The sequence below is a fragment of the Neltuma alba genome, unplaced genomic scaffold, assembly GCF_004799145.2.
Source record: "Neltuma alba isolate B1F8T4 unplaced genomic scaffold, ASM479914v2 tig00010560_pilon, whole genome shotgun sequence".
Lineage (NCBI taxonomy): Eukaryota > Viridiplantae > Streptophyta > Magnoliopsida > Fabales > Fabaceae > Neltuma > Neltuma alba.
The window spans coordinates 719102-741504 of NW_021635427.1; the positions used below are offsets into that span (position 1 = coordinate 719102).

Here is a 22403-nt window from a genome sequence, read left to right on the forward strand (position 1 = left end):
TAATGTCCATTGAGACGACCAATAATAAAAACTCCTTAATATGTATATTATTTTGTTCCTATTTATCATTTATTTATACTCCAAATTCGCAAACTAAGAAATGCATTAAATTAATAATTTTTTTTCACATTTGCACTTATTAAAAAAAAAAGGTACTACTTTATTCCTATTTATAAGTCACTTATAGGGTAATTAATGGCTTTTTTTCTTATTTTACTCATGTTGACGTAATAAATACATAAAGAGAGACAAAGTAAATAGGTTGAAAAAAATATAAAACATAGTTTTAATACTCATTCTTTAGTAATGGCACATGTGGAAAATTTAGCAATTTAATACATTTCTTAGTTTGCAAGTTTGGGATATGGGTGACTTATAAATAAAAATAAAATAATATTAAAAATATATTTTATATTTTCTCTCACTTATTTACTTTATCATTCTCTGCATTTATTAAATTAATAGGGATAAAATTACACAAAGCTTATTAATTACCCTACAAATAACTTGCATTTGGAAATAAATTTTTCCCCCACAAATGACTTATAAATAGGAATAAAGTGGTAATCACTGTATGGATTACTTGAAGACAAAATCAATAAGCATTGGAGAAAAAATTGAATGAGATCTTATATTTAAAAATAGATTAAATCTCCAAGATTTGAAATAATATTGACAAAAAATCATTTTAATGTTGGGTCCTGGTGGAAACCTTCCCTTCTCGTACGTACGGCGACCACTAAGGCACTGAACAGGAATCGCCGTGATAGAACCGTTTATAACGGCACAAGAGATACAGTTGTTGCATTTGAACAGTTAAGAAGTCTGCCCCTTTCCACTCAAAGCGAAGTGCGCAGAGAATTCGAAATTGCCCCCTCTTCGACGATAAACATTCAGAATCCGATTCCGTCCGGAACTTGCCCCAATTCCGCCGGAAAGTATCTGTTAAGAAGTCTACCCCTTTCCACTCAAAGCAAAGTGCGCAGAGAATTCGAAATTGCCCCCTCTTCGACGATAAACATTCAGAATCCGATTCCGTCCGGAACTTGCCCCAATTCCACCGGAAAGTATCTGTATTATCTTCGTGAAGTCACAGTCCATACAGTTCTGGAAGTGCTCTCCACCACAAAAGCAATACAGACTCGTCACACAGAAATGTCACCGGAAGGCCACGTCATGTCGTCGACTCCGGGAGACTTCAGGCTCCGTTGGGACGTCTTCCTGAGCTTCAGAGGTGAGGATAGTCGTGATTGCCTCACAAAACCCCTCTACAATGCGCTCCAATCTCGCGGCGTTCGAGTTTTCCTGGACGATGTTGGGTTGGATCGCGGGGACCAGATAGCTCCGAGTCTGCTCGAAGCCATCGATGACTCGGCCGCTTCGATCATCATCATCTCTCCTGACTACGCCTCTTCTCATTGGTGTCTGGAGGAGCTTGCCAAGATTTGCGACTGCGGAAGACTGATTCTGCCGGTGTTCTACTACGTAGGCCCCACTGATGTCCTCGAACAAACAGGTCCATTTGAAGATTCTTTCAAAATTCATAAAGCCAAGAGGAGCGAAGATGAGGTAATCAGGTGGAGGAAAGCTATGAAGAAAGTAGGTGGACTTGCTGGTTGGGTTTTCCAGAATCCCAGGTCTTCTCTGTTACTGAGTATTACTATGCGTAGGGAAGAGTAGGTAGATGTAAATACTAAACAGTGGCGATTTATATCAGTTCACGAGTTACATCTATTTACAACTTCCTACTTTTCTCTACGCTATGTTCTATTTTTTTAGCCATTCTGACTTCACTTAGTGGTTTACTTTATTTCCTGTTATAGCCAAGAAGACCATCTAATTGGACTTTTAGTACAAAGGATTCTGAAAGAACTAATTAATACTCCGGTTGGTTTGACTGAATTTACTGTTGGACTCAATGCTCGTATTGAAGAACTATTGGCATCGTTGGGCATGAAATCCAATGGCGTAAGAGTATTGGGATTGTTCGGGATGGGTGGGGTTGGCAAGACAACCCTTGCAAAGGCTCTTTTTAACAGACTCGTTGGGCATTTTAAGCATCGCAGCTTCATCTCAAGTGTTAGAGAAGTTTCTTCCAAAGATGGAGGTTTAATTGCTTTAAGAAACAAAATTATCAGAGATATTTCCTCTGAAGTAGTTGTTGGTGACGATATTCCTGCTTTCAAAAGAACAGTTGATCGATATCGAGTTCTGATATTCCTGGATGATGTGGATGATGTGAAGCAACTCGATACTCTAATAGGAAAAAGAGAATGGTTCCATGAGGGAAGCCGTATAATAATCACCTCAAGGGATGCACGTGCTTTGCCTGAGACTCATGTTAATGTCTTCTACGAGGTTAAGGTATTGGATGACTCTTATTCATTTGAACTATTCTGTTACCATGCGATGAGAAGAAATGAACCTGCAGACAAAACTCTTTTGAAGCTGTCGAAGGAAATAGTGTCTCTGACGGGAGGGTTGCCCTTGGCTCTGGAAGTGCTTGGTTCAATGTTGTTTGGTAAGAGAAAGGAAGAGGAATGGATTGATGCTGTGGAGAAACTGAAGATAATTCGATCTGGGAATCTTCGGGAAGTGCTGAAGATCAGTTATGAGGGGTTAGATGAGCAAGAGAAATGCATCTTCCTTGACATTGCTTGTCTGTTCGTTCCGATGAGGATGAAGCGAGAAGATGTTATTGATGTACTAAGAGGCTGTAGATATGGGGGAGAGATAGCAATCACAGTTCTCACAGAAAAATGCTTGATCAAAATCAGAGAGGACGAAACCATTTGGATGCATGATCAAATTAGAGATATGGGACGGCAAATTGATGTGGAAGAAAACCTCGTTGAGCCGGGTATGCCTGGTCGATTGTGGGATCGATCTGAAATTCTAGCTGTTTTGAGGAATATGAAGGTAAAGGATCCTGAAAGAGGTCTTTTAGTTTTGGAGATTATTCTTCTTTGAGTTATGTGAAATCCTTCGCCGCCCATATATCATAGTTGTTAGGGCGAGAAACTGAATTGATTTTCCATCGATTTATTAGTGTCTAAGATATTATTATAATATTATAACTTGATTCTAACAAATTTTAAAACGGTGTATAGTTATGTTTTAAATTGAATTGATGTTAATTTAGATAACTAAGTTATTCTGTTAATGAGTTTTTCCGAAAAGAATTAAAGTTAAATGGTGATAACCGCTAAATTTTATAAAACATGTCTCAGTCAAGAATTTGTATGATAGTTTTTTATGCATTTGGGTTAAACAAAAGAATGTATGTCGTCGTGCTACTTGTCTTATGTGGGCAGTGAGATTGACTAAGACAAACAAAAGGAAACAAGAATCTCTGCGACTGAATATTATATGGCAGCGATGACAGATTATATAATTAGATTTTGTTCATTTGAATATTATACGATGCGGTAACATGTGTCGTCACTTTGCATGCTATGCATTTATCAGACCAACACAAACACTATATATTGTTTAAAATGTATTTGACACAAACTTAACTGTATTTTAGTGTTAGCACTTTATAGCGTCTTGTCCAGCCCTCTGATAACAATCCCAATTTCATGAGTGCGCGCGCGCGCGCGCACACACATATATATGTGTTAAATATCTTTGTTGATCCATGTACGTCAGTTGTAGAAGGCCTAACATAGCCCTCATTCTTTATCTAGGCTTTGGACTAGCTATAAAATATCTAGGTGAAATTATTGAATGAGAATTTTTTATTAATAATTTATTCAAAACTTTGCTTATTTATACTTGACAGCAAATAATGACATGATGTGGTTCATGTAACTATTCCCATCCAATAGGATAATGCTTCTTGTTATAATTAAATATCTTGCTGCTTTGGAAACCGCAGGGATCTCGTAGTATTCAAGGGATGGTGCTAGACTTCGAGGAAAGATCTACTAAAGACAACGAACAAGCAATTTCTTGTTGCAACCTTAAATCTGGTTCCAGTTTCGTGAATGCCCTGTCATTCCTTAAACAGATTCACGGGAAATATTTTCAACGAGTTGAGAGGGACAAAGAGGTCACAGTGCTTCGAACCAAGCCCTTTGAATCCATGGTGAACTTGGTGCTGCTTCAGATCAATAATTTGAGGTTGGAAGGGAAGTTTAAATCTTTCCCTGCAGAATTGAAGTGGCTACAATGGCAAGGATGCCCTTTAAAGTGCATGCCTTCTGATTTTTGGCCCCAAGAATTGGCTGTCCTTGATCTCGCACACAGCTATATTGAGAATTTGTGGAATCGGAAGGGATGCAAGGTATTCTTCGTGCTTCAATTCTCATGCGTAGCATTTGATTAAATTTTTTTTTCCTTGGCCTCACATCTTCTAATTGTCACATATAAATGTAAGAATAACTACAGCACGGGCCATGAAGATGTGCGACAAGATTATTGTGTACTGAAATTGTTCACGAACGACAAATGATATGAAAATTTTACCACAAGATGTGCCTTAGTTTAGACAGAAACTGAAGTGTGAGTTTAATGCAGCTATTAATATTTTTCAATAAAATTATGGGTGACACTTTTACTCCTCAATTGACACTTTACGACTTTTTTAAAAAAATAATTGTGTCAACAAATTAGTTTTATTGCAAAACTTATTGAAAGAGACTTGATTTTTTCCGAATTTCTCATTTTTCTTTTATTTTATTCGTGTTTTAGACTGTCAGTTGTGTTTAAGCGTTGTTGTTTATAAATCAGAGTCAATTCTCTTTTTTATTTTATATTACGACCTGAGCCGTATTTTATATTACTATAAGATGCTAATGTACATTCTATAATATAGCAACACTTTTACCTTGGCTCGCAGGTGCCCAAGAACCTCATGGTCATGAACCTCTCCTATTGCTATCACCTGGAGGCTCTTCCTGATTTGTCTGGCTGTAGATGTTTAGAGAAGATTGTTCTAGTGAATTGCATTAAACTAAGAAGGATTCACGAATCAGTTGGCGATCTGACCACACTTCGTCATTTGAATATGACTCGTTGTACTGAACTTAGTGAGTTACCCAATGATTTATCTGGGCTGAAAAATCTTGAGAGCCTGTGTCTCTCCGATTGCTGCAAGTTAAAATCGTTACCAAGGAACATAGCCAACTGGAAATCTCTAAGAAAACTTCTTGCTAATGGCACGGCTTTAGCAGGGCTGCCTGAGACTTTTTTTCACCTTGAGAAACTTGAAATTCTTATTTTAGATGGTTGCCAAAACTTAAAAAGACTACCCGATAACATAGGACTTTTGTGCTCTCTACAAGAGCTGTCTCTCGACAAATCTGGGTTAGAAGAACTACCCAAAACTGTCGGGCATTTGAAAAAACTAGAGAAGCTTGGTTTGATGCATTGCTATTCTCTCACTAAGATTCCTGATTCTGTTGGAAACCTCGTTTCGCTTTCAGAACTTATGCTTTCTGGAAGTGCTATTAGAGAGCTTCCTTCTTCCATTGGATCATTGTGTTATCTAAACGAACTCTCTGTAGGATATTGTAAGTCTCTGAAAAAGTTGCCTGAGACTATTCAGCTTTTGGCTTCCGTTATTGAGCTTCAGCTAGATGGGACAGCGATCACCAATTTGCCAGATGAAATTGGCGATATGAAATTGCTAAGAAAGCTTGAAATGAGGAATTGCCAGATGAGATCTCTACCTGAATCGATTGGACGCCTCGCAGCTCTTACAACCTTGGACATTTCCAATGGAAACATCGAAGAATTGCCAGACTCCATCAAAGAGATGAAAAATCTTGTTCATTTGAGGTTGGACAAATGCATAATGCTCAGAAAGCTTCCTGAGTCTATAGGATCTTTGAAGTCCTTGCGTCATCTTGGGATGGTGGAAACAGGTCTGACAGAATTACCTGAAAGCTTTGGTATGCTTACCAGCTTACAAACATTGAAAATGGCCAATAAGTCTGAAAATAACTTGCTTCACGATTCTTCTGTAATCTCATCTTTTTTCTGCAATATGATATTTCTGAATGATCTGGACGCTCGTTGTTGGAGAATATCTGGAAAAATTCCTGATGATTTTGAGAAGTTGAAGTCTTTGGAGACTTTGAATCTAAGCCAAAACAAATTTCACAGCCTTCCTTCCAGTTTGGCCGGCCTTTCGATTCTGAAAAAGCTCCATCTTCAAAACTGCATCGAGCTGGTTTCTCTCCCTGCTCTTCCCTCAAGCTTGATAGAGCTGAATGCTGCAAACTGCTGTACCTTACAAAGCATTCCCGACCTTTCAAATTTAACAAGTCTTAAGGATCTAAACCTCACGAATTGTGTAAAAGTGGTGGATATTCCAGGTCTTGAACGGTTGGTGTCTTTGAGGAGTTTGTACTTGGGTGGGTGCATTGCATGCTCCTTCCCAATCCGCAAGAGATTTTCTAAGGTTTGGTCTTTCCCTCTTTTTCCCCCTCCTGTCATCAATAAATAAATGGATGAAGACTAGAAGTTTAAGGTAAAGTTTAACTAAATGGTTATAGCTACTCTAGTATAATTGACAACAGATTGAACAGATTAAATGCATGGATACTTGCATGTTCATTTTAGGGATAAGTCAGTAAGGTAATTTCCCATTTCTTTTCGATAAAATCTACTGACCTTATTGAATGACAGGTTACAATGAGGAATTTAAGGAACTTGAGCATGCCAGGAACCAGATTACCCAAATGGTTTTCAGGACAAGCTGTAAGCTTTTCGAAGCCCAAGAACCGTGAACTAACAGGTGCAATTATGGGTATCATTCTTTCTATCAACCATGAAACACCGAGTGAACTGCCAGTTGAACTTCCCGGAGTAGTTGATATCAAAGCAAATGTCCTCAGACTGGGCAAAAACATATATAGTTCAGTGTTAGACTTGCATGGGTTGCCAAGAACGAATGATGAACACTTGTACCTTTGTAGATTCCCAGACTACCATCCACTCATCTGTCGCTTGCGAGATGGGGACACATTTTGTGTGACGAAGAAAAACCCACCTATGGATGAGAGATTGGAGTTGAAAAAATGGGCGGTTCATCTGATGTTTGAAGGGGATGACGATTATGATGGAGATGAAGAATCTGCGGATAGAAGCCTACAATCTGTGTCAGAAAAGCTGGCCAAGTTTTTCAACACTTACGAAGAAGATGGCCCCATGGATGATGATATTGGAGTGGAGATGAAGAGTGCCTGAAGGAAGAAAGAGTATTATCGTGCTTGAAGCGGATAACCTCATGTCTCTAGCATGGTCTTGTCTTCATCCCGTCGTAATTGTAGCCTCTTCGTTTGGTATGTCTTTCAAATATTCTTTTATCAAGAAAAAGAGGAGGAGGTGGGAATAAGTAACAGGAGAGAGCTACGTGTCACAATGCTAAAGCCGCATTTTTTTTTTTTGAGCCAAAAGCCGCATTATTGTTCCAGGTGTTATGTAGGTTGCCTAAATTCTTGCCTCTCTTCACTTCTCTTTATTTTTTTGGGTTAAGATGTAAATTTGTTTCGGGGTGTTAGGTTTTTTTTTTTTTTGGGGTACAAACCGGTCCCGGATTTTAAAATCATAACAATATTGTCGTTGAAAAACTAACGTAGACTGTTAAAATAGTAACTTTAATTGTTAACATTTTTAATGATAAGGGCAATATTGTTATAATTTTAAACTTTTAAAGAAAATTTACACAAAAAAAGCTTTTGGAAACTAATGTTAACCGTTAAAAGAGTAAAGTTGACTGTTAACGGAGAATAACATTAATAAGGTTTTAAACTTTGGGAATAAATTTGCTTAAAAAATTTTTGGGATGTCTAATACTTGAAAACTTTTCGGAATATATATACGCGTTATAACCCCTTTTTTTCAGTTACCTGTTATCGTTGGTAATTTTAGACGTGCCTCATTATGAGACCTTTTTATGATTCAGTGTCAATGTTTTGCTCAACAAAGCAGACCAGAACTAGAAGACAGTTTTTTTTTTCCACAGATTAAAAAATAATAATAAGCAGTTGATTTGGCATGGTGTTCTGGGTAAATACTCTAAGACATTCAAATGGCAAAGAGATGGGAAGAAATTATTGTTTCGGAAACGTGTCATGGAAGTTCAAGCCCCATTTGATATGCGAAAATTGAAATTGGATTAGAGGGTGGGCGTAGAATTTGTTTGATATGTTGGACCTCACTTTCATATGAAACTCCCTTGCATAAAAATCATGGAAGAACTGAAATGGGTCCATGGAAGTAAAGAAGCAAGATTTCATGTTAATATAATTTTTAGTGCATCAACTTTGATACTATTTTAATTTTAATTGCTGAAATTCCAAACCCATAGTTTTAGTCACCGAAATTTAGTTTGTTGTAAAACGTTAGTTCTTAAACATGTAACAATATTAAAATCTACTAAAATATTGTAAATGATATTAAAATGATAACGTGAATTCACCAAATAACACTTAATTGGACTTTGTGTGGATAATAAGGAAAAAAATAAATAGGTCCTCAAAAGGCAATACAAATAACAAAGGGGAACGAGTTCTCAAAACATGATGTAGTGAACAATTTTTCAAACAAACAACAAAGGAAAAAAAAGCAGGTTAACAATTGTGTTTTAAAGACTTGTTCTTTTTTTTTTCTCCCTTCTGTTATCTATACAAGATTCAGTTAGGTGTTGTCTGGTGAGTTCATATCATTATTTTAACACATTTTTCAACTCTTTATCTGATTTTAATATCGTCACATCTCCAGGAGGACTAACTAATTGAGATGAATAAATTTTATGAATTAAAATCATGAGTTTGTAATCTAAGAGACCAAATTCAAAATAGGTCTTAATTTTAGGCTTTGTTTGGTTGGGGTCTTTTTTAGGGGAGGGGAGGATGTGTTTGGTTGGGAGGAGGGGAGGGGAGGGGAGTTAAAAAAATTTGTCTTTTTGTGCTCCCCTCCCAAATTGGGGGTTTTTGGAGGGAGGGGGAGAGAAATATTATGAGAATCTTGACAAATATGCCCATGCCATTTTTTAAATATTCCATTAGTGCCCTCTTGATTTTTTTTTTTTGGTTTCGCATGATTACCTTTGCATTCCCTTCCGCGGTCGCTCAGTTATATACACATACACACACAAATATAATATGCATATATGTTAATATATTAATTAATTATATATATTAATATATATTATAATTATAAAGTGACACTGTTAATATCATATATATATATTTTATTTCCTAATATGTGGAGGGTATTATTATATAGTTAAGGTCTTGTCTTTTTTTTTCCCATTCACTTTTCTAATATATATTATACTTTTATTTCATAATTTTTTTATCACATATAAGTGAGGTAATTGGTTTTTTTGAAATTGATAAATTCGGAAATAATAATTTTGATATAAATGTTGTAATAAAAGAATTAATCAGTCTAAATATAGAGATAAGGGCATATTTGTTAATTTATAATTTCCTCCCCTCCCCTCTCCTTGTGAACCAAACAAGAAATCTCCCCTCCCCTCCCCTCCCCTCCAACCAAACAAAACCCATGACCTCCCCTCCCCTTCCTTTAATTAACCTCCTCTCTCCTCCCCTCCATTGAACCAAACAAAGCCTTAGAGACAAAAATTATGTTAAGGCGGGATTTTACTACCATTATGCTTTCATATATTTTATTCATGAACAACTTTGGAGGTGTTTGGATCTCCATTTGGGACTAAAAACATGCCTAGGAAATTGGACAACGTGCGTTAGTGGGCATTAGGGGAAAATTCATTGTTTGGATCAGAAGCAATTGAAAAGCTACTTTACTTCCTGATGCGGGCTAACCTTGATGCTGTATTTGTTAACTTTTACATTAGTTGTGTTGGATGGCTAACTTTTGGCTCATATGATCATATTTTTTTGCAACCTATTATTACGCCATTTTTCAAATTTACCCTCTTCTTTTTTTCTTTTTTCTGGCAATAAGTTATCTCCTCTACTCTCTTTTGTTGCAGGGCTGGGTGTCTTGTAATTTTTTTTAATTGGTGTGCTATAAATGATGCTTTATTAAATGAGATTTTTAATTAGATTTTTTTTACCTTTGATTTTTATTTTTTTTATTATTTGTGGTTTTTATATATTTATTAAACATGTTTAACTATTTACATTTTTCTCTATAATATATTAACTTCTTTTATAATTATAATTATAATTATTTAAAAAAATTTATATCTTTTTTAGTCATTTTACATTCTAATTTGCTTTTTTACTTATCATCCAAACAAATTTTAACATGTCAAATTGATTTTTCTATAAATATCAATACAAAAATAAATCACATTCAACCCATATTCATAAAAGTCAAATGACACGAAAGTCACTTTTATTACCGTTAATTAAAACACCCTTTGTGCCTCCTACATTATGACCTCGCGATCTCTTCAGACTACGTACAATCTTTGATATAAGACTTAAATAACTAATTTTAAAAAATTTAAAAAATTAGTTAAATTAATTATTTGTAATAAATATATGTTATATTTTGTAAAACATCCTTATAATGGTAGTAACTTTTTAACATGTGTAACTACTATAAGAATTAATTAAGACAAAATAGATAAATATTGGATACAAAATGGACTGATGATTTATATATAGAATCAAATTAAGAGTCAAGCTAGTTTTTATATTAAGGATCAGAGATAGTATAAAGCTTTTAGTTGGTAAAAAATTAATATTAATTTTAGTTTTTTTTCCAGCTGATATTAATTTTAGTTATATAATAGTTTTGCTCGGTTGAAAATTTAACATTATGATTTATAATTTATATTATAATAATATATTAACTCTTTTATATTCTGGCCAGAGCATTTGATCCCTCATTCTATCTTTATTTCGTTATCGTCAATGACGTCCAATCTCATATTTTGCCATCAATTTTGTTCTCACGACTGCGCTGAATCCCGACGATGATTCCCCCCCCCCGGGGTCAAGAGGAAAGAAAAAGAAAGATTTTATATAGAATGTGTTATATACGCTTGATTTATACCTGAGTTTAATTTAGTATTTTTTTGCCCTGAGTTTAATTTAGTATTTGCATTATAGTTTTAAAATATTTTTTAGTACACATAGATATGATCTATAGATATTATATGTACCTACCTAAATGTGTGTGACCATGTAACTGCAATCTACAATATTGCTAAAAATTATTATCACGTCCCATCTTTAGCTTTGTACTATTTAGTACGGCTGTATGGTGATACACACAATTTCTTAACTGCACACACTTTTATTAGGGATGAATGTATATAATATAAAATTTTTTGGTCAACATATATGAACTTTATTATGCATTATACTATTGATAAACAGTGAAATATGCTACTTATATTTAGATTTCATATACTACCTCCTGTCTTAAATATAAGAGCTAGTTGATTAATTTAAATAGATTAAAAAAAAATTTAGTTAGTTATTTGTAATAAATAAATGTTATCTATATTAAAATATTCTTATTAATCAAATTTGTTGGCTAGAATTATCATTATTAGAAGGACTATCTTGAAAAAAATAAATAAATATAAAAGATAAAGTGAATTAGAATCTTATATTATGATCAAAATAAAAATTAAATAAGATCTTATATTAAGATTAAGTAGTAATATATAAAAACATATTTACACATTATAATCAAAAGTATTGCAAAAATTTGCATTCTTTTTTTTTTTTTGTTCAATTATTCAATTCAGGCTTCAGTCAATGAGAGGACGTTTCTTGACTGAAAAATGACTTAACCAAACCCTCCCACTCTTAGCGTTGAGTTGGACGGTGGCGAGGGATAGCAGTCGCCCCTGGCCCTTGTTCACCTGGGCTGAGTGTTTTGTTTAGTTTTGTAACCTTTTTCATTCAAAAAAAACAAATGACTTGACCAATTCTATTGGCCAACACAGGCGAAAAGTTGATGTTTATTCGTGTGTGCCCCGCCTAAACATGACGTCCCCCGCACAGAACAACTGTCAAATTGTCATTTGAATTTGAAGTTTGAGGGTTTAAATTCTTGGGCAAATGACACTGAAGTCCCATACAACACAAAATACTACAAAAAAATCCTAAGAAATCTGGTAATGATTCTAAAGTCCCAAAGGGACTTGAGTGCAATTTGGTGAATCATAAAAAGACGTCTCTACCCCTAGTGAGATGCACCCACATTAACTGAAAGCTGCCCTGTTTTTCAGTCTGAAAATCGGCACTCCATATGCAAGAAGTAAGAGGGAAAAAACCCAAATATCATTCTGTTTCTTTCCCCATTCCCATCTGAAAATCTCATCCACTCCACTAATGTCAATCATTGGCAAAAATGACTTGCGTTTTTGGTTTGGTGTGTGTTTGGTCATTCAAGTTGGGGTTTTATTATAGGTGGATAAGGTGATTATGGGTGTTCTGTTTCTGGGTATATTGTGGGTAGATTGAAGGTGTGCTTGCTCTGTCTGGGCATGGTTCAGGGGGAGTTGATGAGAAAGATGAAGGTTAGTGTGATTAGAAACCCTTACTGCGAAATAGAAAAATATGTTGTCAGTATGGGCCACGACAGTTGTCAATATAGTCCTTGACTTGTTAATAGTAACAGTATTGTACAAATTTACATTAACTGATTTTCTAAATTTTTTACACAAAGGCCATGACTTTTTGTACCCTTGACCCATTGGTAAAGGTCACAAAAAGAGAAAGAAGAGGCAACAAAGAAGGGTGAGTAGTTACATGAGGCAAAAGAAAAAAAAATGAAAAAAAAAGAGTCACTTTGATCCTGGATAAATGATGGCAAAAGAATTTTTTCGTAAATAGAAGTGACATAAATTTTTTTGTAAATGTCACAACATACACAAATAATTAGTTTGATACTGGATACATGCAACTATATGTTTTTTTTTAATAGGGTTATAAAATCGGTATAATTATATGTATATGAAGTTGTAAATGAAAGTTAGTTGTGTATTACATTCTGATGCATAGTTAGATGTCATTATTTGTACCCTTCATTGTCAATATATGCTTCATCACTCGTCACTCACTGCACCATCAGTTGTCAATTAATGTGCTGATATAAATTTTAAAAAAAATATGACTTTCGTTATATAATGTTATACAATGTCATATAATATCACTAATTCCTCAAAAATAATCCATTTTTTATAATGTGATATAGAATAGTTATTAGAAGTTAATCATCACTGATATGAAGTCATAAAATCACTTGTCATGAACAACATGTTCACTTGTTAATGGTTTCAGTGTAACTTAGCATGTTATATTCTGCTGTCATTACCCGCACCCTGCATTGTTATTAAACCTGTTATAACTTGTCAATGAAGTACTGTGACTTGTCAATTAATTTGCTTATGTAAGTTGTCAGAAATATGAATTCAAGTTACATAACCTGTTTTAGTATCATATGATATTTTTAATTACTCTGTCATATTATATTTTGGTTATATTGTCATATATAATCATTATTAATGAAGTGTCAATAGTGACACTGTGACTTGTTAATGGAAGCACTGTGACTTGTCAATGGTAGCATTGTGACTTGTCAATGGTGGCACTATGATTTAACAATGGTGACACTATGACTTTTCAATAGTAGTACTGTGACTTGTTGTTTGCCAAATAATTTCTTGAAAGGGTTGGGCACTGCGACGAATATGATCAAGCGCCACGGCGCCTTACACAGAATGGCAACTCCTTGGGATAGATGGAGGTGCTGCAGCAGATATGGTCAGACGCCGCGGCGGATTATCAGTTGTCAATGGTGGCATTATGACTTGTCAATGGTGGCACTGTGACTTGCCAATAGAGCACTGTAACTTATTAATGAAGGCACTGTCTCTTATCATTTGAACATAAATTTGAGTAACAACTTCTTCTTAATAATTATATTTTAATGCAGATATCACTTAACATTATAAATAAATGACACCTTCAGTTGTAAAAATTTTGAATATTAATTGTTAATATCAACACATCCATTTGTTATGAAATTGTTATATCACTTATCATTAACTCCTGTTATATTACTTGTTATTTTGGATAACTCAGATTGTTAATTTCTACGCTAGGTGCTGTTTAGCTATACACAACTAAGAATTTCAAAAGAAATGAGTTACTTTCTTTTATAGTAATTGATGATATAATTTCCTTTAATTCTTCACAACTTGTGCCCTCCTTTATATTGTTGTTCTTACACTACCTCCCACATATCCCATATCATCTTCTCTATCATTTATAAACTTTCCCCTATGTGAACAAAGCAAAATAGATGCTTTCCAGATGTACTCGCCGTCAGTAATTTAAACCTGCATCAAGAATCATGTAACTGTCATTGACAAGTCAAAGAGCTATACTGACAATTGTCGTGGCACACATTGACAACTATCGCGGCCTGATTGACAACACAATATCCTATTTTGTACTAAGAATTTCTACCTACATTAAGCTTCATCTTTTTCTTCCTTTGCCATTAAACTAACATCATAATAGAGCAAAACCATTAACAAGTGAATATGTTGTTCATGACAAGTGATTTTATGACTTCATATCAGTGATGATTGACTTTTAATAACTATTCTATATCACATTATAAAAAATGGATTAGTTTCGAGGAATTAGTGATATTGTATGACGTTGTATAACATTATATAGCAAAAATCATATTTTTTAAAAATTTATATCATGCACATTAATTGACAACTAATGGTGCAGTAAGTGACAAGTGATGAAGCATATATTGACAATGAAGGGTGCGAATAATGACAACTAACTATGCATCAGAATGTAATACACAGCTAACTTTCATTTACAACTTCATATACATGTAATTATACCGATTTTATAACCCCATTAAAAAAACATATAGTTGCATGTATCCAATATCAAACTAATTATTTGTGTGTGTTGTGACATTTACAAAAAAAATTTATGTCACTTCTATTTACGAAAAAATTCTTTTGCCATCATTTGTCTAGGATCAAAGTGGTTTTTTTTTTCCATTTTTTTTTACCTCATGTAACCACTCACCCTTCTTTGTTTCTTCTTCCTCTTTTTGTGACCTCTACCAATGAGTCAAGGGTATAGAAAGTCATGGCCTTTGTGTAAAAAATTTACAAAATCAGCTAATGTAAATCTGTACAATGCTGTTACTATTGACAAGTCAAGGAGTTATATTGACAACTGTCGCGGCCCATATTGATAACATATTTTCCTATTTCGCAGTAAGAGTTTCTAACCACACTAACTTTCATCTTTCTCATCAATTCCCCCTAACCATGCCCAGACAGAGCAAGCCCACCTTCAATCCACCCACAATATACCTAGAAACAGAACACCCATAATCACCTTACCCACCTATAATAAAACCCCAACTTGAATGATCAAACACATACCAACAAAAAACACAAGCAATTTTTGCCAATGATTGATATTAATAGAGTGGATGAGATTTTTAGATGGGAATAGAGGAAGAAGCAGAATGAAGTTTGAGTTTTCTCTCTCTTGCTTCCTGCGTATGGAGTGCTGATTTTCAGACTGAAAAACAGGGCAGCTTTTAGTTAGTTTAGGTGCATCTCACCAGGGACAGAGGCGTCTTTTTACAATTCACCTAATTATACTTAAGTCCCTTTAGGATTTCAGAATCATTACCAAATTTTCTGCGACATTTTTGTAGTATTTTATGTTGCATGGGGCCTCAACGTCATTTTCTCTAAATTCTTTCTATTCCTCCCCTCCCAGTACAGGGCGAAGAGAATCCTAAATTGCCTTCAATCTTAGCAAACCTACTTGACATTCAGAATCCGATTCCGTGAGAAACTTGCCATAATTCCATAGAAACGTTAGAGGATTCTCACGGTTCTGAAAGTACTCTCGTTCCTTCTCTTCCAAAGCCATATAGAATCGTCAGTCGTCACACAGAATGTCACCGGGCGGCGATGTTAGTTCGTCAACTCCGGCATCGTTCAGGCGCCGCTGGGACGTGATCCTGAGCTTCAGAAGTTCGGATAATTGTGGTTGCTTCACCGAACCCCTGTACAACGCTCTCCAATCTAGCCGCGTTCGGGTTTTTCTCGACGACGTTGGATTGGATCGCGGTGACCAGATGGCCCCGAGTCCGCAAGGAGCTATCGATGACTCGGCCGCTTCGATCATCATCGTCTCTCCTAACTACGCTTCTTCTCATTGGAGTCTGGAGAAGCTCGCTAAGATTTGCGACTGTGGGAGACTGATTTTGCCGGTGTTCTTCAACGTCGATCCGCGTGATGTCCGAAAACAAGGGGGTCCATTCAAAGATTCTTTTGATGATCACAAAGCCAAGAGGGCCGAAGAAGAGGTACTAAGGTGGAGGGAAGCTATGAAGAAAGTCGGTGGAACTGCTGGTTGCGTTTTTCCGAATCCCAGGTCCTCTCTAGTACTGACTATTCATGTGCAGAGAATAGTAGATAGTTGTAAATACTAATTATATCCATTTACAGCTACTCGCTATACTCTACACTTCTTGGTTTTTTTTTTTATAAGTTTTTCGCTGTTCTCCATTTACTGAGCAATTTGCTATATTTCTGCTAAAGAGAAAAGGAAGATGACCAAATTCGAGTTCTAGTGAAGAGGGTTTTGAGAGAACTGAGTAATACTCCGGTGGGTGTCGCTGAATTTACCGTTGGACTCGATGCTCGTATTGAGAAATTGTCGGAATTGTTGGACTTGAGATCCAACGGCATAAGAGTGTTGGGATTGTATGGGATGGGTGGGGTTGGTAAGACAACCCTTGCGAAGGCCCTTTTTAACAGGCTCGTTGTGCATTTTGAGCATCGCAGCTTCATTTCAAGTGTTAGAGAAGCTTCATCGAAAGACGGAGGTTTAATTGCTTTAAGAAACAACATTAGCAGAGATATTTCCTCTGAAGTAGTTGTTGGTTATGATATTCGTGCTTTCAAAAGAATAGTTGATCAATATCGAGTTCTGATATTCCTGGATGATGTGGATGATGTGAAGCAACTCGATACTCTAATAGGAAAAAGAGAATGGTTCCATGAGGGAAGCCGTATGGTAATCACCTCAAGGGATGCACGTGCTTTGCCTGAGACTCATGTTAATGTCCTCTATGAGGTTAAGGTATTGGATGACTCTTATTCATTTGAACTATTCTGTTACCATGCAATGAGAAGAAATGAACCTGCAGACAAAACTCTTTTGAAGTTGTCGAAGGAAATAGTGTCTCTGACGGGAGGGTTGCCTTTGGCTCTGGAAGTGTTTGGTTCAATGTTGTTTGGGAAGAGAAAGGAAGGGGAATGGGTTGATGTTGTGAAGAAGCTGAAGCTGACTCAACCTGGGAACGTACATAATGTGTTGAGGATCAGTTATGAGGGGTTAAATGAACAAGAGAAATGCATCTTCCTTGACATTGCTTGTCTGTTCGTTCAGATGAGGATGAAGCGAGAAGATGTGATTGATGTACTGAGAGGTTGTAGATTTAATGGAGAGGAAGCAATCAAAGTTCTTTCAAAAAAATGTCTGATCAAAATCAGAGAGAACGAAACAATTTGGATGCATGATCAAATTAGAGACATGGGAAGGCAAATTGTTGAACGGGAAAACCGTGTTGATCCTGGAATGCGTAGTAGATTGTGGGATCGATCTGAAATTCTAAATGTCTTGAGGAATTTGAAAGTAAGTATACTCAAAGTGGTCTTACAGTTTGAAGCTAAATTCTTTTCGTATGATTTGAAGTGCTTCGCCTCTCCATTATCATCAATGTTAGGGCAAGAAACTTAACTGATTTGCCGTATATCATTTAGGATATTATAATCTGATTCTACCAAACTTTAAGAGCATTGTATGTAATTATGTTTTAGACTAAATTGAGACGATGGTTAATATGGATGACTACATTGCTCTGTCAATGAGTTTTTAGAAAAAGAATTTAAAATTAAATGGTGATCACAATCTTTTAAATTTATAAATAATATCTATTTCAAGATTTTTCTTCACAGTCCTTTATATATTTTGGTGAACAAAATATTTACGCAGTTGTGCTGCTGGTCTAATGGGGGCAGGAGAGAGTGACTTAGATATAAAATAAACAAATAAATAAAGATGACATTTCTTTTCCCAGGTCCAAGAGATCTTTTTTATATATTTGTTTTTCTGATCCGAGTCACCCTCTTGGACCTAGTTTTATAAGGGAGTGATGACAAGATTGTATTATTTAATCATATTGCCATAACCTTAATTGGATATGGTTCGTTAGAATATTGTGATTTACAATGCCGTAACGTCATCGCTTTCCATGCTGTGCATGCATAAGACCAATGGAATTGCTTGGCATTCAATTCAAACATTGTGTTCCAACACGTTCATGACTTTAAAATAGCTGCTTCTTAGTAGATTTGGCGATTTACAGCATCTTTTTGACCCCTCTCACCCTCTGATTAGAATACCAATTTCTTATATATTTTGTTAAATATTTTTTTGCTCTGGAAACTGCAGGGAACAATCAGTATTCATGGGATGGTTCTAGACTTCGAGAAAGGAGCTGCTAAATATAATAAAGGTGATGAAGCAAGTGTTGGGGAAAACCTTCGATGTGGTTCCAGTTTTGCAAATGCCGTGAGATTCCTTAAACAGATGCAATATTTTCAACGGGTCGAGAGAGACATGGAGGCTGGAGTGCTTCACACGAAGGCCTTTAAATCAATGGCGAAGTTGATGCTGCTTCAGATCAATAATTTGAGACTGGAAGGGAAGTTTAAATCTTTCCCTGCAGAATTGAGGTGGCTACAATGGCAAGGATGTCCTTTAAAATGCTTGCCTTCTGATTTTTGGCCCCGAGAATTGGCTGTCCTTGATCTCAGACACAGCTATATTGAAAATTTGTGGGATCGGAAAGGCTCCAAGGTATACTTCAATCTTCATGCTACAATTAGCATGTTCATCATCTGATTATTATTGCCTTTTTCCCCTGGCGCCTCGCATCATCTGAGTATTACTTCTAGATGTATGAATAACTAAAGCACGGACAATAAAGATATGCGACAAAATTATTTTATTGAAATTATTCATCAAACAAAACAGATAACTTTACAGGGTGTGCCTTAATTTAACAAAACTTTTTTTCCCTTGCCATTTGTTCAGAAAAAACTTTGGTGGAAGTTATGGATAGTGACTATTAGGTTTTTCAGTAAAATTTATATAGGTATTTTGACCCCTCAATCAACATTGTACAATTGGATTTTTTAATGTGTGTGTGTGTTTGTCTGGATGCATGCATGCGTGTACGAGTTTGACCACATATACTTTTTTTAATCAGAAAACTTATAAGACTTATTAACCCCAAAAAAAAAAAAACTTATAAGATTTAATTAAATTATTTTAAATATTTCTTCTAATTTTTTATTTCATTTTATTTTATTTGGAGATCAGAATATCAATTTTGTTTCAGGTTTATTCTTTTGTTTAAGGTTTATTCTTTTCGAACCTGAGTGAATTCTCTCTGTGTTGTTTCTCCTTTAATTAAAGCATGACCTGACCCTTGTTAAATGTGACGCGAAAATCAGTGTATCAATAAAAGGCGCTAATATAAATTCTGTATATCATAACCACTCATTTTGTTGGCACGCAGGCACCAGAGAATATAATGGTCATGAACCTTTCCGACTGCTACCACCTGGAGGCTCTCCCTGATCTTTCTGGCTGCCGAGGTTTAGAGAAGATTGTTCTAGTGAACTGTATTAAACTACGTAGGATTAACGAATCAATTGGCAATCTGATCACACTTCGTCATTTGAATCTGACACTTTGCAAAGAACTTACTAGGTTACCCGATGATATATCTGCGTTGGAAAATCTAGAGAGCCTCTGTCTCTCTGGCTGCTTGAAGTTGAAATCGTTACCAATAAACATGGCCAACTTGAAATCACTAAGAAAACTCCTTGCTGATGGCACGGGTATAGAGGAGCTCCCCCAAACTATTCTTCGTCTTGATAAACTTGAAATTTTTATCTTAAATGGTTGCCAAAACTTAAAAAGACTACCTGACAACATCGGACTTTTGTGTTCTCTGCAAGAATTGTCTCTCATCAAATCTGGATTAGAAGAACTACCCAATTCTGTCGGGCATTTGAAAAATCTTGAGAAGCTTGGTTTGATGCATTGCAAATCTCTCACTGAGATTCCTGATTCTATTGGAGATCTCGTGTCCCTTCCAAAGCTTCAGCTTTATGGTAGTGCTATTAAAGAGCTTCCTTCTTCGATTGGATCATTGTCTCATCTGAAAGAACTCTCAGTAGGAGATTGTAAGTATCTGAATAAATTGCCTGAGTCCATTAAGTCTCTGGTTTTGATTGTTGAGCTTCAGTTAGATGGGGCGCCGATCACAGATTTGCCAGATGAGATTGGAAATATGACATTGCTTAAAAAGCTTAAAATGAGGAATTCCCAGATGAGATATCTACCCAAATCGATTGGCAACCTCACAGCTCTTACAACCTGGGACCTCTTCAACGGCAACATTGTAGAACTGCCAGAGTCCGTTGGAAGGCTTGAGAACCTAGAGTATTTAAGGTTGGACCAATGCACAATGCTTAGAAATCTTCCGCATTCTATAGGACATTTGAAGTCCTTGTATGATCTTCGGATGCCGGAAACAGGTCTTACAGAATTACCTGAAAGTTTTGGTATGCTTACCAGCTTACAAACGTTGAAAATGGCCAATAAGTCTGAAAATAACTTGCTTCAAGATTCTTCTGTAATCTCATCTTTTTTCTGCAATATGATGTTCCTGAATTATCTGGACGCTCGTTGTTGGAGAATATCCGGAAAAATTCCTGATGATTTTGAGAACTTGTCATCTTTGGAGACCTTAAATCTAAGCCAAAACAAATTTCACAGCCTTCCTTCCAGTTTGGCAGGCCTTTCGATTCTCAAGAAGCTCTCTCTTCAAAACTGCATCGAGCTGGTTTCTCTCCCCGCTCTTCCCTCAAGCTTGATAGAGCTGAATGCTGCAAACTGTTGTACCTTACAAAGCATTCATGACCTTTCAAATTTAACAAATTTGCAGGATCTAAACTTCACCAATTGTGAAAAGTTGGTAGACATTCCTGGCCTTGAACGGTTAGGGTCTTTGAGGAAATTGTTCTTTGGTGGATGCGTTACATGCTCCTACACTATCCGCAAGAGACTTTCCAAGGTTCATTCTTTTCCTCTATTTCCCCATCATATCATCAATGAATAATCAAAAGAATATGAAAAGTATGGATAAATCAGATTAATGTGTGATTCATCATTTCTTTTTGTAGCACTCATTGACCCATTGAATGACAGGTTGCGCTGAGGAATTTAAGGAACTTGAGCATGCCGGCTACAAGATTACCCCCGTGGTTTTCAGGACAAACTCTAAGCTTTTCGAAGCCCAAGAACCGTGAAATAACTGGTGTAATTATAGGTATCATTCTTTCAATCAATCATGATATACCTAGTGAACGACATCGTGTTCCTGGAGTAGTTGATATCAAAGCAAATATCCTCAAACGTGGAATGAATGTATATAGTTCAGTATTGGACTTGCGTGGATTGCCGAGAACAAATGAAGAACACATACACCTTTGCAGGTACCCTGATTATTCTCGACTCATGTCTATATTGCGACACGGTGACACAATTTGTGTGACACTGAGAGACCCACCTATGGATAAGGGGTTAGAGCTGAAAAAATGTGGGATTCATTTGATCTTTGAAGGGGATGATGACTATGGTGGAGATGAAGAATCTGTCGAGCGAAGTTTGCAATCTGTGTCAGAAAAATTGGCCAAATTTTTCAACACTCGCGAAGAAGATAGTTCCAAAGATGATGGAATTAAGAGTGAAGATGATGACAATGAGTGCCAAAATGAATTAGACACTCAAAGGGGAAGATAGGATATCATCATCTAATTCCACTAAATCCAATTTTCTCTCTTCTGTTTGCTGGTTTTCTTGCTGAGCTGGTTGGTAGTAAATTTGTCTTCGTATGTGATTTATAGGAGATTGCTGGCTTTCAGAATCTGAAAACCATTTCATATAGGATATAAAATGGCACTATCAGATTATCCCAAAATGAAAAATGCACAATCTAGGATCAAATAGTCTTATTACCAGGACGCTAATCTATGCTTGTGAACGCGTTTGTCGCTGCCTCTTCCTTTTTATGTGATACCTTTGAGAAAGTTTTGATGTTCTTATTTAGACGAGGTTTTGAAAAATGTGAATAGCAATTAGTATTTTTTTCAGAAAATACTCTTAAAAAGAATTATGTCCACTAATTAAGAGAAGACATGATAAAAAAGTATTTAATAAATTTTTTTAAATATCAGATAATTTTAAAAAGGCTAAAATATATTTTTAGTTATTTATGTTTACATTGAG

At 35.8% G+C, this 22403-nt stretch overlaps 2 protein-coding genes across 2 annotated transcripts; both read left to right on the plus strand.

Moving 5' to 3' along the window:
- Window positions 1-862: 862 nt before the first annotated feature.
- LOC114757119 (disease resistance protein TAO1) lies at window positions 863-7493 on the plus strand. The gene is made up of 6 exons (XM_028946112.1): window positions 863-938; window positions 1068-1637; window positions 1824-2919; window positions 3881-4288; window positions 4844-6409; window positions 6637-7493. Exons 2-6 carry the CDS (start codon window positions 1156-1158, stop codon window positions 7195-7197), a joined length of 4113 nt encoding a protein of 1370 aa, XP_028801945.1. The 5' UTR covers window positions 863-938; window positions 1068-1155; the 3' UTR covers window positions 7198-7493.
- An 8255-nt stretch (window positions 7494-15748) lies between these two features.
- On the plus strand, window positions 15749-22095 carry LOC114757075 (TMV resistance protein N). Its single transcript, XM_028946068.1, has 5 exons — window positions 15749-16406; window positions 16574-17672; window positions 18492-18899; window positions 19624-21189; window positions 21324-22095. Exons 1-5 carry the CDS (start codon window positions 15925-15927, stop codon window positions 21915-21917), a joined length of 4149 nt encoding a protein of 1382 aa, XP_028801901.1. The 5' UTR covers window positions 15749-15924; the 3' UTR covers window positions 21918-22095.
- Window positions 22096-22403: the final 308 nt, after the last annotated feature.

Excerpts from the sequence above, each read along its gene's own strand:
- LOC114757075 (XM_028946068.1), top strand. The coding sequence starts at position 15,925 with ATGTCACCGGGCGGCGATGTTAGTTCGTCAACTCCGGCATCGTTCAGG. Across the intron at positions 16,407-16,573 it reads TGCGTTTTTCCGAATCCCAG|AGAAAAGGAAGATGACCAAA; the intron begins GTCCTCTCTAGT and ends TTTCTGCTAAAG. Across the intron at positions 17,673-18,491 it reads ATGTCTTGAGGAATTTGAAA|GGAACAATCAGTATTCATGG; the intron begins GTAAGTATACTC and ends TGGAAACTGCAG.
- LOC114757119 (XM_028946112.1), top strand. The coding sequence starts at position 1,156 with ATGTCACCGGAAGGCCACGTCATGTCGTCGACTCCGGGAGACTTCAGG. Across the intron at positions 1,638-1,823 it reads TGGGTTTTCCAGAATCCCAG|CCAAGAAGACCATCTAATTG; the intron begins GTCTTCTCTGTT and ends TTCCTGTTATAG. Across the intron at positions 2,920-3,880 it reads CTGTTTTGAGGAATATGAAG|GGATCTCGTAGTATTCAAGG; the intron begins GTAAAGGATCCT and ends TGGAAACCGCAG.